Source organism: Erythranthe guttata, chromosome 4 (assembly GCF_056151865.1).
Source record: "Erythranthe guttata isolate IM_541 chromosome 4, IM_541, whole genome shotgun sequence".
In the NCBI taxonomy this organism is placed as follows: Eukaryota; Viridiplantae; Streptophyta; class Magnoliopsida; order Lamiales; family Phrymaceae; genus Erythranthe; species Erythranthe guttata.
This window is the reverse complement of record NC_142536.1, coordinates 19,136,748-19,164,534: the sequence shown is the minus strand read 5'-3', so window position 1 is coordinate 19,164,534 and position 27,787 is coordinate 19,136,748. Positions and strand designations below refer to the sequence as shown.

At 35.6% G+C, this 27,787-nt stretch overlaps 6 protein-coding genes and 1 long non-coding RNA gene across 11 annotated transcripts; 4 read left to right on the top strand and 3 right to left on the bottom strand.

Annotated features, from left to right (window-relative positions):
* Positions 1-39: 39 nt before the first annotated feature.
* ACD1 (Pheophorbide a oxygenase family protein with Rieske 2Fe-2S domain-containing protein) lies at positions 40-2,998 on the top strand. Its single transcript, XM_012982551.2, has 7 exons — positions 40-819; positions 899-1,134; positions 1,269-1,395; positions 1,731-1,867; positions 1,987-2,146; positions 2,250-2,528; positions 2,618-2,998. The coding sequence occupies exons 1-7, from the start codon at positions 379-381 to the stop codon at positions 2,870-2,872; spliced, it is 1,635 nt and encodes a 544-aa protein (XP_012838005.2). The 5' UTR covers positions 40-378; the 3' UTR covers positions 2,873-2,998.
* Positions 2,999-3,138: 140 nt separating this feature from the next.
* On the bottom strand, positions 3,139-3,872 carry LOC105958551 (histone H2B.3). Its single transcript, XM_012982552.2, has one exon. The coding sequence runs from the start codon at positions 3,725-3,727 to the stop codon at positions 3,275-3,277; it is 453 nt and encodes a 150-aa protein (XP_012838006.1). The 5' UTR covers positions 3,728-3,872; the 3' UTR covers positions 3,139-3,274.
* Positions 3,873-6,929: 3,057 nt separating this feature from the next.
* RPL9 (ribosomal protein L9) lies at positions 6,930-9,234 on the top strand. Of its 2 annotated transcripts, none has more exons than XM_012982553.2 (7): positions 6,930-7,201; positions 7,305-7,432; positions 7,779-7,824; positions 7,948-8,045; positions 8,126-8,173; positions 8,287-8,442; positions 8,995-9,234. In XM_012982553.2, exons 1-6 carry the CDS (start codon positions 7,049-7,051, stop codon positions 8,405-8,407), a joined length of 594 nt encoding a protein of 197 aa, XP_012838007.1. In that variant the 5' UTR covers positions 6,930-7,048; the 3' UTR covers positions 8,408-8,442; positions 8,995-9,234. The 2 variants fall into 2 exon arrangements, 1 of the variants encoding a protein (XP_012838007.1); XR_001172881.2 differs by having other exon boundaries at positions 6,933-7,201; positions 8,287-8,476.
* A 3,196-nt stretch (positions 9,235-12,430) lies between these two features.
* Positions 12,431-13,570, bottom strand: LOC105958508 (zinc finger protein ZAT5). The gene has a single exon (XM_012982508.2). The coding sequence runs from the start codon at positions 13,451-13,453 to the stop codon at positions 12,653-12,655; it is 801 nt and encodes a 266-aa protein (XP_012837962.2). The 5' UTR covers positions 13,454-13,570; the 3' UTR covers positions 12,431-12,652.
* A 1,248-nt stretch (positions 13,571-14,818) lies between these two features.
* LOC148771347 (uncharacterized) lies at positions 14,819-16,224 on the top strand. Its single transcript, XR_016030958.1, has 2 exons — positions 14,819-15,104; positions 15,257-16,224. It is a non-coding gene; the product is annotated as an uncharacterized LOC148771347 (long non-coding RNA).
* Positions 16,225-17,174: 950 nt separating this feature from the next.
* On the bottom strand, positions 17,175-19,535 carry CSD2 (copper/zinc superoxide dismutase 2). The gene is made up of 8 exons (XM_012982554.2): positions 19,025-19,535; positions 18,685-18,746; positions 18,543-18,582; positions 18,338-18,433; positions 18,212-18,243; positions 18,037-18,112; positions 17,868-17,921; positions 17,175-17,416 (listed from the first exon to the last, which is right to left on the bottom strand). Exons 1-8 carry the CDS (start codon positions 19,320-19,322, stop codon positions 17,391-17,393), a joined length of 684 nt encoding a protein of 227 aa, XP_012838008.2. The 5' UTR covers positions 19,323-19,535; the 3' UTR covers positions 17,175-17,390.
* A 770-nt stretch (positions 19,536-20,305) lies between these two features.
* Positions 20,306-26,422, top strand: LOC105958554 (uncharacterized). 4 transcript variants are annotated; one of them, XM_012982556.2, is made up of 7 exons: positions 20,306-20,908; positions 21,819-24,389; positions 24,620-24,673; positions 25,026-25,386; positions 25,482-25,559; positions 25,777-25,920; positions 26,165-26,422. In XM_012982556.2, exons 1-4 carry the CDS (start codon positions 20,438-20,440, stop codon positions 25,281-25,283), a joined length of 3,354 nt encoding a protein of 1,117 aa, XP_012838010.2. In that variant the 5' UTR covers positions 20,306-20,437; the 3' UTR covers positions 25,284-25,386; positions 25,482-25,559; positions 25,777-25,920; positions 26,165-26,422. The 4 variants fall into 4 exon arrangements, with proteins under 4 accessions (XP_012838010.2, XP_088673365.1, XP_012838009.2 ...); XM_088817239.1 differs by having other exon boundaries at positions 26,119-26,422; XM_012982555.2 differs by having other exon boundaries at positions 25,462-25,559.
* The last annotated feature ends 1,365 nt before the right edge of the window (positions 26,423-27,787 follow it).

Sequence of the window (27,787 nt, the reverse complement as noted above, 5' to 3'; positions counted from 1 at the left end):
GAGTACTTTCATACTTCCAATTTGTTCTTCTATTTTCTTAATGGGCTTCTCAAACACTTTCCAAAGTATATTGGAATTTGGCACGTGTGTAAAACTTTTATATTATTTCGTGGCCTATATTTTCTTCTAAAGAAAAACAAAAATAAAAATAAAAATAAAATAAAATGAAAAAGATCTCTATCTCCCATCACTGTTTAATCACTTTGAATTTCCAGTCTCAAATTTCGGTTTTGCCATGAATAATGGCAGATAGTTCCAGAAACTAAACAATTTCAACCTTGCACGCAAACCCTTCTTCCCCAATTCCACACTGAACATTTTCAAACCCTAAATTATTTTAGCTGGATTAACAATTTCTTCAAAATATTACCCAAAACCATGATTGTTGTTTCACTAGCATCATCCACACCTATATTCACCTCCACCACCACCACCACCACCACCGCCGCCGCCGCCGCCGGAGGCGGTAGTTTTCCGCCCCAATTTCCCCTTCTACCTCGCAAAATTCCTTCACAGAAAAGGAGAAAACTTTTGAATAAACCACTCCGCGTTGCTGCTCCACCATCCAATACCACCACCGCCATTTCCGAAGAAGATCAACAAAAATCAATCGACCCCGAAGATTCCGACGAACAATCTTCTTCGAAATTCTCATGGAGAGATCACTGGTACCCCGTTTCCCTAATAGAAGATCTCGACCCGCTTTACCCGACTCCATTTCAGCTCCTGAATCGAGATCTCGTTCTCTGGTTCGACAAATCCGCTTCCCAGTGGGTTGCCCTAGATGATAAATGCCCCCACAGACTCGCCCCCTTATCAGTAATTTCTCGCTCTTCTTCAATTCACACTTCTCGATATTGATTTTTTTTTCTTCGATAAAAAATTATGTTGTTTGTAGGAAGGGAGAATAGATGAGAACGGGCACTTGCAGTGTTCGTATCACGGGTGGTCTTTCGACGGATCCGGGTCGTGTACACGGATCCCTCAGGCAGCATCAGCTGGGCCGGAGGCGCGTGCGGTTAACTCTCCTAGGGCGTGTGCAACTAGGTTTCCGACCATGGTTTCTCAGGGTCTTCTCTTTGTTTGGCCAGATGAGAATGGCTGGGAAAGAGCTCAAGCAACTAGCCCTCCTATGTAAGAACTCTTAAATTAATCAATTTTTTCTTGTTTATTTAATTGAGTTTTAGTTTTGTTTAAATAGTATTTTTTTTTTTCAGTTGGTGTTAGAATAATTAGGTTTTCGTTTGTTTATGGGATGTTGTGTGTAGGTTGCCGGATGATTTCGATACGCCTGAATTTTCATCGGTGACGATTCAACGTGATCTGTATTATGGGTACGATACTCTCATGGAGAATGTATCTGATCCTTCTCACATTGATTTCGCACACCACAAGGTACGTTTTATTAAATCGGCACGAATTGACTCGACAAATAGTATTCAACTACTCAAGAATCTGTTTGACCGTTCTTGGTAATTCGTTTAAAGCTATAAAATTCTAAGGCCTTCGTTTAATTCGATTATTCGTTAAATTAGTCATGTTTAGTTGAATATTTAGACATTATTTGATGTTTGGATCGACCCGGAAATATATTAATTTATGACCTTTTACCTTATTTATTGGACCTCCGATATATGGTCCAATAACACAATTGGGTTTTTTCATTTGATTATTTAACCAAACAAGACGCAAAAAAACTATTTAATCTTATCTTAGTAACCAAATAACAGGTTACTGGCAGAAGAGATAGAGCGAAGCCCTTACCGTTTAAAATGGAATCAAATGGCGCATGGGGTTTTGCCGGTGCAAATGAAGGCAATCCTAAAATCAGTGCTAAATTTGTCGCACCGTGCTACTATATCAATAAGTATGTCTTTCTTTTAATAAGTGTGATGAAATTGCACCCGGTTTTTGTAGTCGTGTGTTATTTATTTATCGTGAATCTTGATTTTTATTATGCCTTTGGTTTTTTGGTATATTTTGCAGGATCGAAATTGACACGAAGCTTCCAATTGTGGGTGAACAAAAATGGGTGATTTGGATTTGTTCGTTCAATGTTCCGATGGCACCGGGAAAAACACGCTCGATTGTTTGTAGTGCTCGAAACTTCTTCCAGTTCAGTATGCCTGGCCCTGCATGGTGGCAGGTAATACTTATTTCTCATTTATTTATTTTTATTATTATTATTTTAATTAATATTCGATTTCCATTTGAGTTGCCATGTTACATATGTTTTGATTTGGCAATAGGTGGTTCCTCGATGGAACGAGCATTGGACTTCAAACAAAGTATACGATGGAGATATGATAGTACTACAAGGCCAAGAGAAAGTCTTCCTCTCACAGTCAACGGAAGGCTCCGGAAACGTCAACGAGCAATACACCAAAATTACATTTACGCCTACTCAAGCTGACCGCTTCGTATTAGCATTCAGGAACTGGCTGAGGCGCCATGGAAATAACCAGCCTCAATGGTTCGGTACCCCTGATCTGCAAACATTACCCTCAACCATATTATCCAAACGCCAGGTCATTAATTATTGAATTAACTCCCCCTTATGTACGACCTTCTAGAAAGTTCTCAGCGAATCATTCTGAATTTTTTTTTTTTTATTTAGATGTTGGATAGATTCGAGCAGCACACTCTGCAGTGTTCGTCGTGTAGGAATGCGCATAAGAATTTCGCGACACTGCAGAAGTTTTTCATCGGTGCAGCTGTCGTTTTCGCTGCAACAGCCGGCATTCCTCCGGATATTCAGATACGGGTAGTGTTCGGAACTGGAGCAATTTTAAGCGCTGGAATGGCTTATGCTGTCAGTGAACTCCAGAAGAACTTTGTTTTCGTAGATTACATACATGCCGATATCGATTAATGTATACATACATAATTTCATATATATATATATATATATATATATATATATATATATATAACAAATGTACTAGATCTGTAGAATGTATATCCAAGAATCATAATTGGCATGGTAATGTATCTTTACCATTTTTACCGAGTGAATTAATTTAATGAAAAATACTGAAAAATGAACTGGGGAATAAATAAATAAAAAATTGAGGATAAAAAGATAAATATAATAAATCACAGATTAATCAGTAAAGAAAATGAAGAACAGAGAACTGAAGATCCAAAAACTAAACACAGATTCATTTAAACTTTTATAGGAGGCCGATTACTACATTAGATAAAAATCCATAACAAAAGCCAACAAATTCATCCGATTAACGAAAAATCAAACCAAACCCCCAAAATCTAAACCCTAAGAGCTAGTGAATTTAGTGACGGCCTTAGTCCCCTCCGATACGGCGTGCTTCGCGAGTTCTCCGGGCAGCACCAATCTCACCGCCGTCTGAATTTCCCGAGAAGTGATCGTGGGCTTCTTGTTGTACCTGGCCAATCTGGAAGATTCCTGAGCCAATTTCTCGAAGATGTCATTGATGAAGCTGTTCATGATTCCCATGGCTTTGCTTGAGATTCCGATGTCGGGATGGACCTGCTTCAGAACTTTGAAGATGTAGATCTTGTACGTTTCGACGTTCTTCTTCGATCTCTTCTTCTTCTTATCTCCGGCGACGGGGGTTGCGCCGGCTTCCTTCGGGAGCTTCTTCCCGGCCTTGGGCTTCTTCTCCGCCGCTGGGGCCTTTTCCGCCACCGCTGCTTTCTCCTCCTCCACTGGCTTCTTCTCGGCCGGCTTCTTTCCTCCCTTTGCCATTTTTTGTTACTGAGATTTGATGTGAGAGAAAGTTAGGGTTTTTGAGATTTTAATGAAATGCTTTGATCGTGAAATGCAGAGATGAATGGGATTGAAGGAGGTGGAGAGGGAATAAATAGAGGGGGGGAAAAGGTGGGATGTGGGATTTGACGCGGATTGTGGATTTGGACCGTTGATTAAGTATGTGCTACAATGGGGTATTTGGACGGTCAGATTACGGAGTTGGGTGCGTGTTTTGATTGGTTAGAATTTAGGGTCGTGGATCGTTAATCGTGTTCGTCGATACGGGTATTGATCAACGGACTATATGAAAAAGGGGAGTTTAGGCGGGGACTATTGACTTCAATATTTTCAAATTTGCCGCGCGCGGGACGGATCCGAAATTTGGATGTAATTTGAAAATTTTGGATTAACATTCCTAATCAGCAACAATTTTTAATTACGTGGAATTAAAAATTGATTAAATGGCTAATTCATTTTCCTCTTTATACTACTTTTGTATATAATTAGCATTTTTTTCCCCTGGTGCACGGGATAGCATTTTAAATGTGAAATACTGGTTGATTTAATATATGACAATAACACCAACCCTCATTAGGAGAGTTGGTACCTAGCATTTACCAATAGATAAAAATAATAAGAATAATTAAAAAGATATAGAAGTAGTGAATTGAGATTGTGCAAGTCGAAATTTGGTGTGAAAATAATTAGAAAAAAGTGGCTGCGAAATAGGAGATAAATATATATATATAACTAAATGTTTTTTCTTACAAATATATATTAGGGTTTCTCAGATTGACCTAGCGTTTCTTATTTTTATATACAAGATAAGACATTCAATTGTTTCAAAAAAACCAAACTTTCAGCTACTTTATTAGTATAATTGATGGTGTAAACGGCAAAAAAAAATTAAATAAATTGATGGTGTCAAAAATCAGCACTCGAACCCTTTCCAAACACGTTTCCATAAGAACGAGCGATCGACTCCACGTCGGAATATTGGGTCAATGAGATCAATCAATCAACAATCGAAAATATTCATGCAAAAGAGAGACGGGTTGGAGAGAAAAAAGAGTGAATGTATCTCATCATTTGTGTATTTCTTAAATGTAAAACTTAACCCTGGAAACCTATGTACATACGTATCTAATTCGATCTTGATTTCGTGATCCGCACGCAATATTTACACTCTTTATTTATCTTTTTACAAAGAATATCTTTTGTATCTTATGTATCTCTGGTTTCCATCGATTTCTGCATCAGCTCGCCGTCACACACTGTTCAAAGCACCTTGGCGAACTCATAAGTGAACAAGTATTTCATTGACTGGTTACTTCGTCTCGCCCATGAACTTCCATCGAGCTTCCGAACTTATTTGGGCTTTTGGCCCAATAATTCTCTCACCACCATATGGTGTACGAGCAACGATTGCCGAACTGAGCCCCGTCATTCGATCATTAATATCGTTTGAACGGTATTTATCAATTCTCCATATAAATTAAATAATAAAATGGGATTATTTTGTAAACCCCCCTCATTCCCAAATTATATAGAACTAACTATCAAGTGGATTACACTCTAATGGAAACCCCCCTAATTTCGAAAATATTTTGACATACCCCCCTGGGCCCATCTGAAGTACCTATAATACCCTTTTAAAATCAGTTTTAAACCCTAGACACTCACATTTCGGTCACTCTTCTTCTCCCAGATTCAAAATCCCGCCTCCACAAGCCTCCCACCGGTGAAATTGCTTCCTGGAGCCATAACTCTCTCTTTGGTGGTCGGAATTCGATGGTTTAACTACCGTTGGAATCCTCTCGTCGAGCTCTTTCTTTTGGTGGTGATTTCATTCGGTTTGGAGAACAGATCTGTTTCTGCAATTTTTTTTCATTCGACGACGGTGTTCTTGCCGGAGGTGTTCTTTGTGTTCCACCAGTCGAAATTCAACGGGCTACCCACCGTTGGATTCCTCTCGTCAATATCTATATTTTGATGGTAATTTTGTTTATTTTTATGTTTACAGATTTATTTCTATAATTTTTTGCATTTGCGGGTGTGCGAAACTGTGGGTGGTTAGTAGCGGCGCCTAGGGTTTTGGTAGGAGGCGAGGGGGGGTGAGGATTCACTGTATGTTTGATTTAAAATTTATAGCATTTCCCAGCAATCACCTCTCTCTCTATCTCTCGATCTCTCAGTTTTTGTTGATTTTTGAGTGTTTTGATGTTTCATCAAATTTTGTTGATTTGCAACTAAGTAATTTTTTTTTTGTTTTGATTTTGCAATTGCAGCTTATGAAAGCCATTGATCCTCTCCTTGAAGGTGTCAAAAATTTGGTTGAAGTCACTTGTGAAGCAGTGTTTCACAAACTGTATACATAACTATACATTACTATACATATATAGTAACATGTAGTTATATATGCATATATTTAATTTGTGTATTTTCAATTTTTTATTTTTTTTTGGTTCTGAGGTGATTTATAATAAAAATATTGACATTTGTAAATTTTTATTGGGGTTTATGAATTTCTTTTGTATAAGCCAGTATTCGTGTGTGTATACAATTGATCGACTAAAAATATGGGGAAAAAAACGAACATAACTACGAATTACTATAGGTACCATAGTTACATGTAGTTATTTTCAGTACTGCAAACGTATTGTTTTGGAAATTAAAAAATTAAAAAAAAAATAAAAAATTAAATTATTTTTTTTTAATTTTAAAAAAAATTAAAAAATTAAAAAATAAATAAATATATATAAATTTAACAAACATGTTTATTATTATTTATAAAAAAAAAAAAACGAAAATAATAATAAATAAATCAGCGAAAATGATAAATACAGTACCAGAAATGCTGAATGCAGTTTGGCCGAAAATTGCATATAAGGGTAGTATAGTACTTTCCCTTCTCCAGGGGGGGTATATCAAAGGATGATTTGGGCTTGGGTTTATCCCTAGTTTATTTGGTGGCTAGGGGGTATGTAAAATAACCCCTGATAAAATATCACTAAAAACAATAATTCAAAATAATTACCTAAAAATACTCTATTTTAATTTTTAATTTAAAAAAAAAACATATTTCGGCCCAAATATCAATTACCCAAGTTGAATTTATCAGTTTGAATCAAGAAACTATCGGGCCGTATTTTCTTGACCCACATATTTGAGCCCAACAACGTAAGACCACCCTCGTTGCTTCACTCTTTCCTCAATCCGTCGTATTTTCTTGGATAAGATTTATTTTGCAGAGATAAGAATTTCAGTGTAACGAGCAAGAAGAAGAAGAAGAAAAGCACACTGCGGCAATCAATTTCAATGGCTTCCACGAGTCTCTCATGGGCTTCATCTTCGTTCCTTCAAAACCACACTTTGCCGAAGAACATCATCAATTCAGACACCTCTAAACTCTCCGACCGAACCTCGATTTTGACGGTCGTCGCTCAAAAGAAAGCCAAGAAAGTTCGCAAGGTGCCTCGATTTCTTCTTCACACGAAATGGGCTCTCTTGTTTTGTATTTTTTTTTTATTTTTCTAATTTTAATTCTGAATTTATTTTTTTGTTCGATTTTAAGATTATATTGAAGGAGGATGTGAATTTACTGGGGAAGAAAGGGCAGCTGCTGGATGTGAAAGCGGGGTATTTTCGTAATTATCTTCTTCCCATGGGCATGGCTCAAATTGTCACTCCTGGACTTATCAAGTAATTATTATTTCCAAATTCATATTTCATTGGTTTATTTATTTATTTTATTTTGTAGTGTTCGATTTGCTAACCACAATGGGAATGTAGCTTATGATCATCATCTCTAATTCACGAATGCGTTTTCTCGGTCGAAAACGAAGGGGTTATGGTTAACACCAACTTAAAGGTTTTTTTACATTAGTTTTAGGACTTGATTAATTGATTCGACGTATTCGAATTGTTTTACGATTTACGGGGTCACCTTCACGATTCGTGATTTTTTACGATTTTATTATAGTTAGAGTTCAATAGCGAATTCGCGAATGCCGTTCTCTTATAATACTGATTTGTGATTCCTCTTCAGGGAAATGAAGCTGGAAGACGACAGAATCGAGGCTGAGAAAAAACGAGTAATGAATCCGTTCATCTTCTTTAAACCGTGTCGATATTTCGTTATTTATCGCCGAAATAATTTGTAATTATGATTTCTCTCACTTTAATATTATTTTTTTATATGATTTTACGATATTTAGGTGAAAGACGAGGCGCTTCAGCTCGCTCAAATTTTCGAGACGGTCGGAGCTTTCAAGGTGAAGCGCAAAGGTGGCAAAGGAAAACAAATTTTCGGAAGGTAATTTAAATAATACAAATAATAATATTTTAATTTTTCTTGATCGGTTATTGATGTATAACTATAATGTATAACAACAGTGTCACTGCTCAAGATCTCGTGGACATAATCAAAGCCCAGCTTCAAAGGTACCGTTCCTAATTCAGGCTTACACCCTAAGCACACGTTATTTTTTTAAGTGAAATATCGAAAACGAACTCGACAAATAAAATAATTTTTCGTGTTTAAATTTTTTTTATAGGGATGTGGACAAAAGAATTGTTTCTCTACCGGAGATTAGAGAAACGGGGGAATATATTGCGGAGCTAAAGCTCCACCCTGATGTTACTGCTCGTGTAAGGGTGACGGTTTTTGCTAACTGAGGACAAACGGAACTTTCTAGAGAAACTCAACGAAGGTGAAAATTCGTCTATTGTGTCGATTTTTTTCAGGTGTGTGTTTGATTTCTCGTTCGAGTAAAATGTGATAAATTAGAAAATTTAAAGCACTTTCGAGAAAGTTAGTATTTGTATCGGTTTCTTCTAAACATTAATTTGCAAATTAGCATATTATATATGTTATGTTTCAGTGTCTCATTCTTATGAACTAATTTATTTATTTTTTTTCTTATCGTACTTGGTCAATTAATAGGTTTTAATTTGTTTTTCATCCATTAAATTTTTAACTTATTATCACTTTAAATGTCGAACGCAAAACGAATTTGATGTGGGCCGAATTTTCTTTGTGGTTGTACACTTGAAGATTCCCTTTTTGTTTGAGTTGCAGTTCGGTTTTCGATTTCGGTTCAAAATTATATACAAGCAACAACTAAAGATTCCTTTTGATATACAATTAGTGCGATATTTTTACTTCATTTTTCACAATTGAAGCTTGCTTTTCTGTTTATTTCAAAATTCGGTAAATACTCAAGATTTCTGTATTTATTTTTATTTTCATTTTTTTTATGTAGGATTTTATCAACCAAAAAAATGTCGATTTTGAACCGCGGGAATGCCGAGATCGGTAAGTTTTTTTCGATGTAATGTATTCTGTAACTTTGTTTGTATTTAGTAGTTAATTGTAACAATCTTTTTTTCCAGAGTTGTTAAGCAACTTGCAATATTTGATTGATGTTAATTGCATATTCTACTGCAACAAATGATTGTTTTCGGAATTTTTGAATTAGAGAAAAATTCATTTAATATTGAAATATTTAATGTTATAAGTCAACTAAAAATATTTAGATTTGTTTATTTCATCCATATCTTAGTGTATCTACTTACTAATTCCAATTTCATTATGGATCTATCTATATATTAATGCCATAGTTGCAGCTTGTACTTAAAAAAAAAAAAATTGAAATGCCATAGGGTAAATTATGGCCAACATTGAAGTAATGTTAAATTATGAAACGACCCCTCATGTTTGGGTACTTACAACCAACTCCTTAACTATGAAACTTCTTGCTCGTCCATCTTCGACGTTGAATTTAACACTATAAGGGTGAACGTATAACAAGATTTACAATTGAATGGTGGTTGTAATTTTTCAAACATGAGGGGATTTTTTGTAATTTGACATTTCCTTGGGGGTGTCAAGTAATTTACCCTTATTTTATAAGTAGAAGATTAATTATTTGAATAACTCTATTACAGGCTGCAATTATCTTACTGCAATTGTTTTGCATGAGTAATTATGTCCATGTGTTGCATCGTGAAGCTATATTATTTATTTTTAAATTACAGTTAGAACAATGTGACATTGTTTGGGTTTTTAATCACTTATAAAATGGTACATGAATAAAGGGCACACGCTACAAGGGAAAATTTGTAGTTTTGGTCCTCTATGTTGGCCTATTAGGATTTTAGTCCTCTAACTTGTCATGTTTTAGTTTTACATGCAATAACTTTGCAAATATAGTATTTTTAGTCCTATTTTGCATGATTTTTAATTTTATGACGCGACGAATAAACTTGACGCATTTTATTTATGTGGACGTTTGGAAATTGATAATTTCGACATCTAATCTACCATTAGTAGCACTTTAATTATGTGAGACGACACATCTATAGACCAAATTAGATGAGCATTTATAACTTTTAAGTGTCCATACAAATAAATTTATGCGAGTTTGTTAGGTACATCATTAAACGACGGCTAAAATTCAAAATTCGAGTGAAATATGGCAAAAAATATTAATTTAGCAAAATTATTACATGTAAAATTGAAATAAGACAACTTATAGGACTAAATCCTAAAGAGACTAATATATAGAACCAAAATTACAATTTTCTCAAAACTACAAATTAAGCATGTTGTGAAGATTGAGGCCAACCACGTGTCAACTCATGAGAGGCACCACTTCAAAGAACTTTTTAGGCTTAGTTGTCGATGTGGTGGCGCCACATGCCACATATTAACAGAATTTTGTTATAATTATGTTCCACTCGGTGATAATGCGTTAAATTATTAATTCAATAATTTAATATTTAGTTAAATTAATAAAATTTTGTTATTCCGTAACGTACATTGCAAGCAAAAGAGATCGAATTACACTCATATTTCATTATGTGCATAACTATAAGAAATTAAAGTGGGATATTTGGCTAAATACTATTGCTAAATACATTTTTTCTAGTAGTGTCATTAGTCAAAGTACCATAATTGATCTCAATGAATAGGTACCTAAAATTGAATGTGCAATTGTGTGGTACACTGCTAATTAATCATCTAAAATTAATATTAATATATGTCACGGAATGCAGTATCTACAAAATTATATATATATATAAAGGCACTATATTAGGGACAACGGCTACACTTACTTGAAAGTTAGGCAAATAGCTAGATTGATAACAAAGTCTTGGTCACGTTCAATTTTTATTTATTTATTTTTTATTTTTTTTAATAATGGAGGGGAATTTGGTATATTAAAACATAATTAAAAAAGGCAAATAAAGAGTTTAATTAAATATTGTTTGACAGAGTAGCATAAGTACCCCCAACTACATGTGCCCCAATTTGAACAAATCCCTTAATCTCTCCTTCATATTTAATTAATTAATTAATTATTCTTTGTATTTAGACATCCCACGCAATGTGTCTACATGCATATGCCCTTTAATAATAACCACTAAAACACCATTAACCCCTACCCCACCCCACCCCACCCCACCCCTTCAAATACAGATTATTTTGAACTGGTATATTTAAAAAACAATTGATAAATTAATAATAACTATTATTTTATTATTATGATTAGTTGGAAATTAGTAATTAGTAAGCTGAATAGTTAGGTGTGAATTGGATATAAGTGAAATAGGTGAACGAACAAAAGCAAGAAACAATGTCAAAAAGAGTATAATTTAAGGGAGAGGATTAATTAATTTAATTCACAGGAAATTAATTAAATAAATAAATAAATAAAATAAAAACAGGTGGATGGATACACATGGGAGATAGGCAGTTACAAACCCATCTTTCCTATCCCATTAATTATTTGTCATTTAATGTAACAGATAATACCCAAACAAATTTTTATATATTGAGCTTTATTGCAATATAATAAATAAATAAATAAAAATTAAATGGGAACCTAATCCAGTTGTAGTGAGTTGTGGTGCTGGTTATGCCTAACCCTAGCCATACTCATACTCTCTCTCTCTCTCACACACACACTACACCCACTCACTTTGGAGTGTTACACACACCACTCCCACTCAACACAACATAACATGAATTAATACTAATATATGTATAAGGTGACATAATTTCTTAAATTTCTTTATTTTTTCCGTAATAAAGGAATCTGCAGTAAACTAATGGTGCATTTGGATGGAGGGATTTGGGGGAGGAATTTCAAATCCATAATAACAAATCCCTCGGACTTGTTTGGATTGAGGGATTTGGAGATGGATTTCAAATCCCCACCCCTCCTTTTTAGTTGATTTTGGAGCAATAGTGATGGATTTCAAATGACTCCAAAATTGGAGTCATTTCAAATCCACTCCCCAAATCAAATCTCTCCATTCAAATGGACCCTGATAGTTTGCAAATCATGCGAGATACGTAAACCGCGTTGACAAACTCTACCTAGTGATCGTTGACGATATGATTCAAATATTAGTCAATTGACACATATTCACTTGCTCCAACAGGGGTGCAATACATGGATTGAATCGATTTCGATTTTTTTCGCCAATTTCTTTTAAATTAAGCACATTGTACGTCATTTTTCAGTACAATTTACATTTTTCGTGTAGTTTGTGAGTTATACTACACACTAGCTATTTATAAAGGAAAAAAAAAGAATAGTAATATGAAATTTAAGAAGAATATTAAAAAAAAAAAAGAAAAAAAAAAGGTAGAGTCCATCACTCACTTTTCGTGAATGGAAGGCAACCACGAATTGTAACCACTTGATCACTCAAACAATTCAACTCAATCTTACATCAAAAGCCATTCAATTTTTGGCTGTATTTCAAATAATTTAAATATATAAGAATGAATTATGACACTTATATATATATTTTTAATTATAACAATAAAAAAAATGTAATAAAATTAACCAAATAATTATTAACATTTGATCAATTATGAATATTTGTCAACCCTTCTCGCTTAATTAATTAGTAGTGGCAATCCACCAGCGCCGCCGTGGAGAAGACAAGACGCGGCTGCTTGTTGGGTGTGAACCGGTGGAACTTCATTTCCCGGCGGTCATCTTCCGGCGGCGCCGGCAGGTTGAGATCCAACTCCAACATGTTTCTGGTCTTTTCTCCGGCATCAATATTATGAAACGACGTCGTATTGGTGTTAGTTGCAGCAGACCTGTGTCTTCTCATATGGCCGCCCAATGCTTGCCCCGACGCAAACTCAGACCCGCATATCGAGCACTCGTGTGTTTTCGGAAATTGCGTTGAAGTTGGCGCCGGAGCATATTCCGCTGTTCGATCAATCGCCGGCGCCGCCGCCGGTGGTGGTGCCTTTTTCCGATCAACGTCTGCGGCGGCGGGTTTGGGTTTCTTGTGGCTTGCGCGGTGGCCGCCCAACGCTTGAAACGAAGGGAATGTTCTGCTGCAAGTCTTGCACTCGTAGACGTAGACGCCAACTTTTCCTTCCGCCGCCGCCGCCGCCATTTCCGGGAATCTCCGGCTGCTGAACTTTCCCTCGGTGCCGCCGCCGCCCTGAGCAAGGAGTATCAGACAGTTGGCCATGTCCTCGTCTTCTTCAGTGCTGGTGGATATTACACTAGACGAAGTAGCCGGAGATGAAACCAATGAATTACTGTTATTTATAAACTCGCCGGCGGCGGCGGCGGCTGATGATGCGGAGGAGGAGGGCCGCGGCCGCTTGGCACGCTTCCCTTTAACTATAATCTGATGGACGTTAGTACACCCAGAAAAATCTTGCGAGATTTCCATATTCATCGATCGTCTTCTCAAGAAAATTAAAAAGAACAGTTGCAGTAGAGTGTGGAAAGTGTAAGAATGTGAATTGAAAGAGTGATGTAAGAAACTTTGAATGGGATATAATGAGTATATATACTATATTAAAGTGACTATATATATATATATATATATATAAATGGGAGTGATGTATGTATGTGTAAGAGAGTAAGACGACTGTGTGGAGTAAGAAGCAGCCCTCGTGAACAGTTACCTTCCTTCAAATACCTTGTAACCACCAATTTTCCTTGCATTTTTGTATTTTCATTTTTAATTTTTATTTAAAAAATTATTAGGTAATTTCAATTTCACCATTCTTGTCTCTATAATCAGAAATACGACGTCGCTAGTTGGATCTTGTGAGCCTAGTGGTTGGAACAAGTCACGAGCCAGTGTCAATTAATCCACGTTCGAGCGATCACTATTACACGAGTGTGTAGGTTAAAAAAAATCGACATAACGGGTTAGTTTATATAAAATTGTCATTTCCCACTACATCTCATCTACTTTTGTAATTGATTTTTCAGGTCTTCACGTACTTGTGGACTACACGTGTTATTAGACATACTATTTAGTCAATAAAAACTTATAATTTCTAACCAAAGAGTCCTCCTAATTGGAGTATATATAAAAGTGCCCTTTCAGTTAAATCAAAGTTTAAGATATATATATATATAAATTAAATAGAAGTATTAATTAGAATGAAAAAAAGAAAGAAAAAATTAAAGATGAAGGGTTGGTTGGATGCTTGGAGCTAGGTGGTAATATATGTATGAAGTTGGTTAAGCACTATCTTTAATTTCTCACACACATATATAAATATATAAATATAAATATAAATATATAAATTTGCCAGCGAAAGTCACGATCGTGAAATAAACACAGATCAAAACTAAAAAGAAAGGAGGATTGCACGTTAAAGCCATGCTCCACCTCATTCTCTTCATCTACTCTTTTTACACTTTTTTAGACTACATGAGAATATGAACTATTTTTGTTCATACATATATATATGAATTGCAATTTCTTCACTTTTTAGTGTGTGTGTAGTGTGTGGACCGTGCCAGTAATTGTCAAATTGGACACTTTCACAACTTTTCAGCTGTGACTATTTCTTATGTGTTATCACTTATCACTCTCCCTCAATCAATTTAATATTATTGTTACTTAATTCATGTGGTACTGTCATACTTGGGAGAGTTAGTTTTGAATTATGATAAATCAACATCAATTCTATGACTTTTAGTTCTTAACTGCCACTTGCTTTAATACAAGTATGAATTTTTCTTTGTTCCAAGTTTAATTACTCGAGAAGACTTGATTAATAAATGACTTATTAATAAACACCATAGATCCGTCCTCTTTCGGCAGATCCATTCGCCTTGGATCCCTCCAATCGTCGCCACTACAGTCGACAACGGATCCGCCTCCTTATATATTACCGATTGCTAGTTTATATCTATTTTCTGTTTTTATAGATGTAGTTCAACACAAATTTTACTCAATCTAATATGTGTTCATGTCTAAGATATGGCGCATGAATAACAGTGGTACAACTATGTAGGCCCAGAAAACACAACTTGTTTGGATTAGGGGAGATAAATTGAGCAATGAGCTTTCTGTTGAAGTACAGGTGAGTGATCTTTCTTGGCATTATTTCTATATAATTTCTAATGTACCTAATTTTGTTGGCTGATTTTGCTTCCTTAGATTTTTTATGCATAATATCTTGTCTTTGCTTACATCTGCATCTGATTGGTTCCATATTTTGGCATATTCCTGAAGATGGTTTGATGATGGATCAGGAGCTTGATGTTGTTGGTGATTTCATTTCCCCAGAGTTTCCAGGTCGATATGTTTCTTAGTGGAGAATGTCACTTTGTTTCATCCTAAATATCATTTTTTTGTTGGTTTGTTTTTAACTGGATGTGTGAATTCAGGCTCACTCAAGCAGACCGTGACTACCAATTTGTTTGCAGGTCGTGGCTTGTTTGGTTGCTCGAGAAAGGGATTGTGTTTGAACAACTCATATGCACTAAATGTTGAATTTGAAGCTAACTACAAACTGCACTATATATGACTATACATGTATAGTCACATGTGGTCATTTACATTGGGTCACATATAGTCACATGTAGTCCTATACATGTAGTCATATATAGTCACATGTTGTCATATACGTGTAGTCATATATAGTCACATGTTGTCATATACGTGTAGTCGTATATAGTAACGTTTAGTAACATTTAGTAATATACAGTTATACATAAGCTGTGTTTTTCCTCTAATGTTGACGATTGTGTTTTACATTATTTTGTTGGGTACTAATTGATTTATAATATCAAGGTTTAAATTGTGAATTTTGTTGTTGGTGTACATATAGTCATATATAGTCACATGTAGTCATATACATATAGTCATATATAGTCACATGTAGTCATATACATATAGTCATATATAGTCATATATAGTCACATGTAGTCATATACATATAGTCATATATAGTCACATGTAGTCATGTACATATAGTCATATATAGTCATGTGTAATAACATGTAGTAATATATAGTTATATATAAAGTATGTGTTTTTTCTGATGTATAATGACGTTGATGAATGTGTTTTTCCAATTTTTTGTTCGGTACTAATTGATGATGATGATTTGTTATTTGTTGAAGAACATATGCATTTGATTGTGTATTTCGACCTATATTTGTACAAGTTGATTTATAATATCAAGATTTAAATTGTGATTTTTGTCAGCGGTCGACTATATATAAATATACATGAATATATATAACTCTGGGTGAAGAGAAGGTACATCACAATATATAAACTTTGGAATAAAAAGAAGGTACATGATTATATATAACTATACGTGACTATAGAACATGTACTATAATATAGTTAATTTCTGTATAGGGAACTTATTAAAAAAAATATTTAAAAAAAATTATAATTAAAATTAAAAAAAAATTAAAAAGAATTTAAAAAAAAAAAATTATTTAAAAAATCTGAAAAAATGATAAATGCAGATCAAAAAATGCTAAATGCAGTATATTATAGTCAATTTCTGTACAGGAAACTTATTAAAAAAAATATTTAAAAAAAATTAAAATTAAAATTAAAAAAAAAATTAAAAATATATTTTTTTATTAAAAAATCTGAAAAAATGATAAATGCAGTTCCAAAAATGCTAAATGCAGTTGGCTATTGTGCTGAATGTAGTTGGCAAAATGCTGAATGCAGTTGGGCAAAAATTACAAATAAGGGTACAATAGTATTTTTGCCTCTCCAGGGGGGTATCTCAAAGAAAGAATTTTAGGGGTGGACCTATCCCTATTTATTTTTCATTCTAGGGGTGTATCTCAAATGGACCCTAGAGAATATACATTTTAAATTGGATAAAGAATTGATCAAATTCTTTTCAATAATCTGTCACTAGAATCCCATTTTAGTTGTTATGTTAATTGTTCCATAATAAATGGACACACTATAATCAAATGCAACAATTCTTTTAATTTTGTTTAGTAGTGTGAAGCACGTTAGGAACGTAGGCTGTTGCAACAGTTCAACGTCGAAATATTTTATTTTCGGCGGTCGATGCAAACTTTGCCGGTGAAATATTTATATATATAATAATTTCAAATCAGAATATTCATTTTTCTAATAATAATATTATAAAAAAATAAAAATAACACCCTTTATAAATTCAAATAAACTCATATTGTAATAAATAAAATAAAAGAACACTTACAATTTTTTTAAGGTAGAGTGAAAGGTTGAATCTGACACCTTTGACAGAGTGCTCATACATCCTTAAAATTATTGGTACGCAATACCAAAACAGCCCTTATCTAATTCAATGTAAAAACTTAGCTTCCATCTTATATAAGAAGCCTCTCTTAAGGAGCTACAATTACAGGGGAGTCAAACCAACAACACCTGCACATAGCATATAAATAAAGATTCGTCGATGTCAGAATAATAGGAAGATTCTAGAAAACGTTGACCATAAAAATAACCGAGTACATGTCTAATTTTTCTATGGAAATTATGGGAATAACCGAATAAATATGGTTATGGTTGAATCAGAAGTCGTAGGCTTTTCCACACATAGATTGAACTTTATTTGCTATTGCTTTCAAGTTCCGACTTCCGACTAGTTCTATTTCATCTTAGTTTCAAACATCAATTCTATCTTAATTTTTTTATTCTAACACATGCATTTGATTTTACGAAATTAGCAACACCAATAACGACAAATGAAGATTTAGTTCTGGTAAGAGAGCAATAATTTCGCATGATTATTGTCTAAAAGAATAAGAATGAAACTACTAATGCATAGAGGTGGTGAAACAACGAACGAGTAAAATGAGAACAGAAAGATTCATACCACATGCCAAACGCCCGCCAGCATTGCCGGTAGTAAGACTGAGTTCGTGACCACCTGCACGTGAAACGAAGCGAGGGGCATTATTGTAAATGTAAAGCCAATCAAAAGACCATTGCATAGAAATACTGAGAAGCACACGTGTGCATCATTGATAAACTAGAATTTTTACCCTTTCCAAGATCATCCGCAAGTTCATGCACGACAAAAGCTCTTCCAACAACGGAATCAGGACCACTCAATGGTATCTGCACGTTTTTTTATTAAATTATATATAACATCCGAACAAAAAAACTAAAAAAAATACGGCTGAAGACAAACAGTGAAGCACGTATAGAGAGCACTACCTGACTGTCCACTACTGTAGCTTCAGCAACACCTATATCAATCACGTTGCGCTCCGTTAAGTGTAAAATGTGAGAAAAGCTTAATATAACGAAATAAAAGACAGAGAAAATATGCCAAGAATATACCCTCGGCATTTGCTACTATGTTTCCCAGGTCACCCGCGTGACGAATTTCGTCTTCAGGAGCTCCGTGTGTCAAACCATTTGGATTAAAATGCGGTCCTATTAATTAATTAGCAACAAAAAGCATTTACATTTAACGTATCGAAAATCTGAGAATTCGAAAAGCATATCTGCTTGCGGAGATTTTAAAACACAGTGAAGTCCGAACCTGTTGATATACATCCATTGGTGGTGTCTCCGTATTGATGCTAGAACGAAGAATAAAAGAAACACAAAACCATTTAGATTGATAACTTAGAAGGCAATTTAATCAGCTAAAAAACAAGTGAACTTAAAGAAGAAAAAATCACCAGGTGAAAGCCGTGTTCGCCTGGAGTGAGTCCAGTGATACGAACACTCACGGTAGTCGGGCCTACGAACACCGACAACAAAAGCAAGAAAGCAGAAAAGACCACATTGTCAGCAAACAAGTATACATAATGTTCATGTGTACATGAATATACATTCAATTATAGAGATACGGGTCAATAATTTGTAAATTCGATATCAGGAACAAAGTTGAGCTGCAAAAGAAACTAAATTTCCAGCATAAATAATCCAGCCTCGACTTAAATTCGCACTAAAAAACTACATATAAAAATTGAAGTCTAGGTGTTTGATAAAATGACTGAATGGGGAAAAGTAGCTGACCATCGTCTTCCTGGGTGAGAGTGACAACTCCTTCAACAGTCGAAGTGCCTTTGAGAACGGCGACGGCCTTCTTGGTGGCGGCGACGACGGTGAGTGGTTTGGGAGCGGTGGCGGCGGAGAGGGACAAGAACGGACGGAGGTTTGCCTTGAGAGCGACGCCGTTGAATGCGGAGTGGAGTGGGAGTGATGGTGAGGAAGTGGAGGAAATGGTGGGGAAGATGAGAGAGTGGTGGACCGTCGTGGTAGCGGCGGCGGAGAAAACTGTTTGTGCGGCCATGATTGCGAGCGCCGCTTGCATCCGATTGGATTTTGGATCAGATGGTTAGGTGAGCTGAGTCAGTGGATGGAGAGTGGGATCGAGTTTTTTTTAGAAGGGAGGATTTTGTGCTTCCAGTCTCTTCATTTGTCGTTTCATACTATATTTAGGACAAAATGCATTTTGCCCCCTCTAAGTTTCTATGTTTCGCACTATTCCCCTCTAAATATTTTAAAAAATGGATATTTCCCCTTTGAAATATTCTATTGATTGCACTTTGGCTCATAAGCCAATTTTTGGAGGGCATTGTGCAATAAAAAAATATTTCAAAGGGACATTGTGCAAAAAATAATGTTTTTAAGGGGCAACATGTAATAAAAATAACATGTAAAGGGGCAACGTGCAATAAAAATCTTCAATTATGATGAATAATTCATCAGAATTTTCCTATCGGGGCAATGTGCAATAAGTATAACATTTTGAAGGAGCATTCACTTTTAAACATTTAGAGGGGGTAAAATGTGAAAATTAGAATTTTATAGGGGGTGATGTGCAATTTGCCCATCTATTTACCCCTTTGAAATGTTATATTTGTTGTACGCTATCGCAACAGCAAATTTCCGATGAATTATTAGCCGGAATTGAGTTTTTTTTTTTTTTTTCACTTTGCCTCTCAAAAACATTATTTTTTCTGCACCTTGCCCATTTAAGATGTTATTTTTATTAAAAAATGCCTCCCAAAAATTGACTTTTGTGGCAAAGTGCCACCAAATCAATATTTCGAGGAAAGGTTATCACTTTTCTGAATTTATAGGGGAGAAAATGCCGAAATAAGAAATTTATAAGGGGTAGAGTGCATTTTGTTATATATACATATTTTTTAATCGGCCCAAGTCCAAGTTTATTGAACTGTTTTTTAGCGGGCTTGACTCAAATATTCATATAAGACTCGGGCCGGATCATATCCACATTCACTTTCGGATCCTGGACCAGGGCCCATTTTATGTAAAGAGACCCGGTTTGAGGGGTGTCTCCACCAATTCGGATTCGGATCTTTAATGGGGCATGAAATTGAAAATTGAAAATTGAAATCCGCCCCCAAAAGCTAACTGAACACAAAGATTTAACACCGCCGGCGAACACGCCGGTAAATTTCAATGGAAACCCATTCCCGCTCCATCCGAGTGCTTGTTCGCCCTCCTCCGAACCCCTCCCACCCCCTTCCTCCACAACCCCCTCCACCGCCGCCGCCGCCGCTTCCGCCCCCCGCCGACCCATACTCCACCCCGAAGAACGGCGTCGTCGTTGTCGGATTCATTGGGAAGCGCCACCACGACGTGGCCCACCTCATGAATAAAATCATCGATTCCAGAGTCTTCGGCTCCGGTAATTTAGACACCCCGTTCCGCTTCGAACCCGACAAAATCAACCCGGATATGGGTAAGTGGCTCCAGAGCAGGAAATTGAGCTTTTATCACGACGTAGACCAGGGGATTTTGTACTTGCAGTTTTCCTCGGCCGGTTGCCCGGTTGCCGATGAGGGACCGTCGGAAACCCGGTTCGGGTTTGAGTCCGTTTTCGACGACCAGGAGTTTGGGGATCTGAAGGGATTGATCTTTATGTTCTCTGTAAGATTTATTTGTTTATTTATTTAGTTGCATACACATTACATTCTGTTTAGCTATTGATTTGTGAGTTTTTCAATTCTCTCTTACGGTAGGGTTTAAGGTGTGTAAAACACAATGTGGATTTAAAATTAGAGATTGAAGGGATATTAAATAAAATAAAAAAAGATAAAAAGCTGGGGTCTTGGAATATTTTCGTCAATCGATAAAAAGATTAATCGGAGTAGAAACACGGTATGGTATACAGTGATATATATATATAATCTCTAGTGATGATTCGATAATGATTTAATACGAGTCAAAACTCTTTTGGACAGCTATGTTTTGGACGTCGTAGATGGCGTGCTTCAGTTTTACTGTCATAAAGGCTTCTTTTGGACGTGTCTGTAAGTTACGAGGCTTGTTTCCTAAAAAATCTAGCTTCGAAACTTTCTTGCGTGAAAGAAAATAAACTACGTTTCTCTGTAATTTTGAGTAGCCTTGTTTTTCGCATGCAATTTCTGAATTCTAGTGTATATTATCTCGTGGTGATATAGCGATGTAAATTCTGCGATAAAATATTCCGGTCCAAAATTTTTATTAGTGCTTTATTAGGACGACTTCAGTAACGCCTTTTAAATGCAAATTCAAGTGAAAAAAGAGTGCAAGCGCAACCAAATTTTGGAAGTTTATTCAAAAACTAAATGAAAATTCAGAACTTCATTGACCCGAGGATTTATGTTATTAGTGATCTATGTCTTCGTTTTTTTCAGAAATTGCAATTAGTTGGGTTGTTCTAGCAACTAGATACGTTGGACTAAATGCCAAATTAATTCAAAAGTTGTCCAAAATTATATTTTTCCTGTTTTTCCATCAGTAGTTCTTTAGAATCTATCAAAGTAGTAAGTCATTTGATCCTACTTCAGCAACGCAGGTCTGTCACATCATTCTACTAATTCAAGAGGGGTCAAGATTCGACACGCAAATCTTGAAAAAGTTCCGTATATTGCAATCTGCTAAACACGCCATGTCTCCATTCACAAGATCACAAAATCCGCCACCTGTCACATCAAGGCCACCATCTTCAGCTCATTCACAAACTTCACACAACAACCCTTCTCCTGGTAAAAGCCGAGCGATTCTGAATCGCAACACTGCTTCATCAATTAAGACAATGTCGGGTGTAGGCTCTTCCTACACCTCTTTGTTACCTGGTCAATGCACACCGGTTGTACTCTTCGTTTTTCTAGACGATTTCACCGAGATTAAGATGGAAGATTCTACAGAGGCCTCTTCATTAAATACAAAAGGATCTGGTTCGGTCGTTGTGCTTGCACGGCCTGTGAACAAATCCGAAACTTCACCGAGGAAGAAATTGCAATCATCCCTCGAGGCGCAAATTCGTTTCTCTATAAAGAAATGCCGAACGCTTTCGGTTTTTGAGAGCAGCAGCCATTCTGGATCGAGGGGTGCCCCCCCTCTTTTTTCTCTTGATTCATCAAAAGCTGTTTTGCTCATAGATGCTTGTTCGATTCAGAGTGGTGAATCTCTTGAATTCGCCATTGGTCTTGTGCGAGAAGTATTGGATGGGAAAGCGACCCCAGATTCTCTTTTGCTCGAAAGCCATCAGCAAAATACGAAGAAAGAGGATGTTTTATCTGTGAAGGAGTTCATCTATAGGCAGTGTGATCTTATCAGAGGGAGAGGCGGGGTGGTTGCCGCCGGCGTTGGCATGGTGGCCGCTGCCGCCGCTGCCGCTGCCGCTTCCACCTCAGCTGCCTCCGGAAAGATGACGACTGTCCCTGAACTCCCAACTGTGGGTAGCTGGGCTTCTACTTCTCAGCTAATTCTTCATGGAATTCTTTCTTCAAAACGTTCACATGAAAACGAACAGGATATTATTTCACAATCAGGAGAAAACTTTGAATATGCGGTATCTCATCTCGAAAATGGTATTGGATTAAACACTAGATTTTCAACCTCGTGGTGTGAAAAAGCGTTTCCGATTGCGAAGGAGGTGTATTTAGACGGTCTCCCTCCTTGCTATCCAAGTTCTCAACATGAAGACCATTTAAGGAAAGCTTTACACACCCTTACCTCATCGGCGAAGGGACCCGCGCTGCAAATTTATGTGAAAAAACTGAAGGATGAATGCACTTCGATCTGGCTGTCCGAAAGGCAACTGTGTGATGCTGTTAGTCTGACTGGAAAACCTTGCATGCATCAAAGGCATGACATTGAGATAAAATCTCATTCGAGCGGATTCGTATACCTCCATGCTTGTGCGTGTGGCCGTTCGAGGCAACTCAGACCAGACCCGTTTGACTATGAAACAGCAAATGTCGCGTGTAATAATCTTGCTGATTGTGATAAGCTACTTCCTGCTGTGAAATTGCCACATGGAAGCACCGTGGGACCCGTTCAACCTTCGTCGTGGAATTTGATCCGTGTTGGAGGTGCAAGGTACTATGACCCTTCAAAGGGTTTGCTCCAGAGTGGATTTTGTGCAACTCAGAAGTTTCTTCTTAAGTGGACCGTATTTCTTGATGAGCCAAATGAATCTATACATTTGTTAAATAGAAGAAACATTGGGGTTATTGAAAATACTGTAAATACGGACAGTAAGATTGATGCTTTACAGAATGGACCTAAGATACAAATAAAGCTCTCTTCGGATACAAATGGGAACAGTAATAAAAATGTAAGTTTAGGTAAAGGGTTACCTAATTTTACAATGAGAAAACCGTTTTCTGAAGTTGTTGCCGGACCCGCTGCTGTTAACTCGGGTTTTCCTCCACTCTTATCTCGAAAACAACCTATACAAGATACTGAAAAGGGTTTTAAACTACATGCACGTAGTAAAGCTGTGGACAAATTTGGTGAAGATATTGCCTTAACTGACGAAGCAGTGAATAATGGCAACAAATCTGGCGACGATTTTCCACCTATTGGCAGCAAAGAATTTCTTATGAGCATGAACGGTGATGAACATGTTAAGGCTGCCAATTCAGTGAAGAGTGTAGTGATATACGTGGGATTTGAATATGAGTGTCCGCATGGCCACAGATTCATATTAACTCCGGATCATCTTAATGAACTTGGTTCTTCTTACTCAGTTCCCGAAGAGAATTCTGTACCTTTTCCAGCGGAGAATTTCGACAAAAAACAAGATCTCGCAAAATTGGGTAAATTTGGCGACCATGGTAGAACCAGGCGGCAATCGAATGGGATAATTATGGGTGGCGGCAAAAACCTGGACAGGTCGAAAGAGAAAGCGGCCAATGGAAACACGAATAAATTTATGCAATCAAGCAGGCATGGGAAGGAAATTGATCCTGAGCAAAAACCTACTACTGTTGACGATGGTGGTTTTGCTTTCTCGTTACTGTCCAGAAATTTGCCGATATATATGAACTGTCCACATTGTAGGAACTCCGTGACCAAGAATGGTGCATCTAATACTAAATTCGCCGGCACAATTTCACAGCTGCAGAGGATCTTTGTGGTATACATCTATTCCTCCACCACGTTAAATTATATAATAATGCTTACAAATGATGAATGATAAATAACTAGAATGAAAGATTACAACGGTATCTAGGCCATACGATTTATTTATTTATTTATGTCATCCATTTTTTCGCTGTCACTTCTTGAATGTCTAAATGCCTTAAAACCAACTGAAATTATGTTTTGATTGGATACGGTGTACTGAATTATATTTTGGATGTGTAGGTTACGCCTTCATTTCCTATCATGTTGTCTGCAGACCCGATAGTCCAATTTGAGGTACGTACGGTTACATGACTTGCCTATATCTATAGCTACTAAACTTAATGGCATCCTATTAATTTTACTATCTGTTTCAATTATCTACTTGACTTATCTCTTAGTATATGGTTTCTTGATCTTTTAAAGATTCAAAGATGGCAAAAAATACGAAAGATTACTCTTTTATTGAAGTCATTATTTATAAAACTCGACTCCTTTTGATGTGTTGATCCTGTCTTTACATGGATTTGTAGTCTCGTATGCTGTGCTTTCGCCTAAATATTGTTAAAGAATCATGCAAATTTTAGAACCTTCATTTTTTTTACGGAAGCTCTGTTCTTTTTCTTGACAAATTCATCCTTCATTGCAGCCGTCATGTCTACATCCCAACATTCTCGATCGTGAAAAAAAGCTGCAATTCAGCTTGGGTTGTCCGGTGATTCTTCCACCGGAGAGTTTTCTCTCTCTAAGACTCCCTTTTGTTTACGGTGTGGAATTGGAAGATGGCAGTCAACATTCTCTTAAGCCTTTCGAAAATCAACCACAACTCACTGCCTGTATTAAGAAAGGAACGACATTGAAGATTGTGTCGAATAGAAACAGTCTCGATCCAGCTTCAGTCACGTAGTTAAAAAATTAAAAAAACTTCTGCTATTTGCTATATTCACGATTCACTTCTCTTTGGGGGTTTTCTTTATGCTTATGAAGTCGAGAGCTACCCTATGAATCAGGTAAATGTTTGTGCCGTGTTTATATTTTGACGATTCTTGTAATTAGTGGGGATTTTGTCCTAATTTTTTTTCTAGTTTTTCGATTTTGTGCACAGGGATATGAAGGTGTAAACTTTTATCGACGCCATGCTTTTCCGTCTTTCCTTGAAGTATCTACGGTCAAAGCTACAAAGGTTTGTATTTATTTAATGTGATGTGATTTCCCAAGCGCAGTCCGACTCAATTTTCCTCCAATGTAAAAACCAATAGGAAATTATTTCTAGTAAAACCCAGTTTTCGCTGTTTTTTTTTTTATTTATTTTTATTTTTTTTATTATTCGTTTTTCTTTTCATAATAAATATTTCTTACATTGGCAACTGTTATTTGACAACCCTTTTGTGTGAAATCAGGAAATATGTAGGCTGTGGTTTTTCGGAGACATAATTTCGACAGGGGCTCGTCTAAGAACACAGCTCTATTGTTTTAAGTTTCCTCATCAAAGCTTCTATTTAAGGGCTGCCGGCATATAATTGTGGAGGATCGTAATAAACTCGGTATGATTTTTTTACCATTTAACATTTTCGTTTCGGTAGTCTTATAAGAAGAGGTGATATACATATACAGCATATACATATACATATACATATACATATACATATACAGTATATGTTGCTGGCATATTCAACCAACCTCGTGGAAAATGCTTTTGTATCGATTGTTTAGCAAGTGTTTCTGATATTTTTTTAAAATAGGAATCGGAAAAAATGTATTGACGATCATTTAGCCATGTTAACACAGGAGTTGTGCTAATTCGAAAGAAAACGTTGCTCGGGTATTTGTGGGAGGAAGAAGAATCTTGTAGAGCAACGGCCAGGATTCAAGTATGGACGTGTATCAAAATTTTATTACAAACACCTCTCAACATGTATCATGTATGTATTTAATAATACCAATTACATTTACTTGAATCTAAAAAAAAAACCAAATCTCATGCTGTATTTATAAATTCTTTGTGGAGTATTTTTAATTTGAATTAGTTGTTTTTTTATTTAAAAATTAATTAGACTAGATCTCATTTTTATTGTTAGTTGTATTTTTATTACATTTGGTACCATAAATTTATTTTGAACTTTCAATTAATTAGGCACGATCCATACGTGAGCCTAGTTGTGGCTCAACTAGGACGAAATCTATCGCTATAAATTATAAATTATTAAATAAATTGCAAATAAAATAAAAAAAAAAAGATTAAATTGATGTAATCAAAATTGAATTTTAAATAGAAAGCACCAAAATTGACGTGCGAAACGTGACAGAGTGAGGATAAATACTTTATAACTTTTGACATATAATTCCAAAAATAGAAAAAAAAAAATCCAGGCTGTAATGTGGACGAGATTTATGATGAAAGTGCAAACATTTCGTCACACAATTAACCAATTGATGCCTTGATCAAATGAAAATTATTATTATTATTATTATTATTATTATTATTATTATTATTATTATTATTATTATTTTGCCAGTTATTTCTATGCTACATCTGGTGAAGAACACCAAGTCAATTTTTCTATCGTTGATCTAGTGTATATGTGTGTATATGCATAACGGCCAAGATCTACTCAATGAATTTCACTCGATATGAAATAGTATAAACCAGTTCGCATATCGACATTCGCATGGTTAAATGCTTCCCCATAAACCTCTCCACTCTCTAAACACATCAATCTTATGAATTAATATCTTTTTAATTTGATGTTTAGTGTTTGATCACAAGACGTGTTGAGCATTTGGTGGATCTGATTTCTTTTACTATTATAATAAAATTAATTATGTGGTTATAATTCAAATATCGTGCAAATGTGCTTTCATAATTTAAAACCCAAATCTGCCACCAGCTAATTTAAGTTTAGCTGTAAAAAAATGACAAAAAATATAAGTAATTGCTTAAAATCGATCAAATCATATCTTCTTAAAAAAAAAAAAGGATTTAATACATTTTACCCACTTCATTATTATTACTTTTTAATCATTTCAATTCCGTAGAAAATCAGAAAATTTGAAAATCAAAATATTAATCCAAAATTGTTTTTTTTTTTTTAATTAAAATCGTCGAAATGTATATATATATTTTTGAATTTACACTCTACTACGATGATTGGAGGAGCACTATAAGTGATATAGACTAGTGGAAGATCTTGTCTCAAAGAGAATATCTTTATTGATTTTTGTTTTGTCTTTTTTGGGGGTGTTAATAATGTAATATAAAATATACATATATAATATAATTAATAACCATAGTCCTCTTGCTCTCGAGTCTCATCAAACAAATCTTTATTTTTAGGTAAATAAATTATTTACCAATTACACTCAAAATTCTGTTTGAAAATTCAAATGGAAAAAAAATTGTTCCAAAACAAA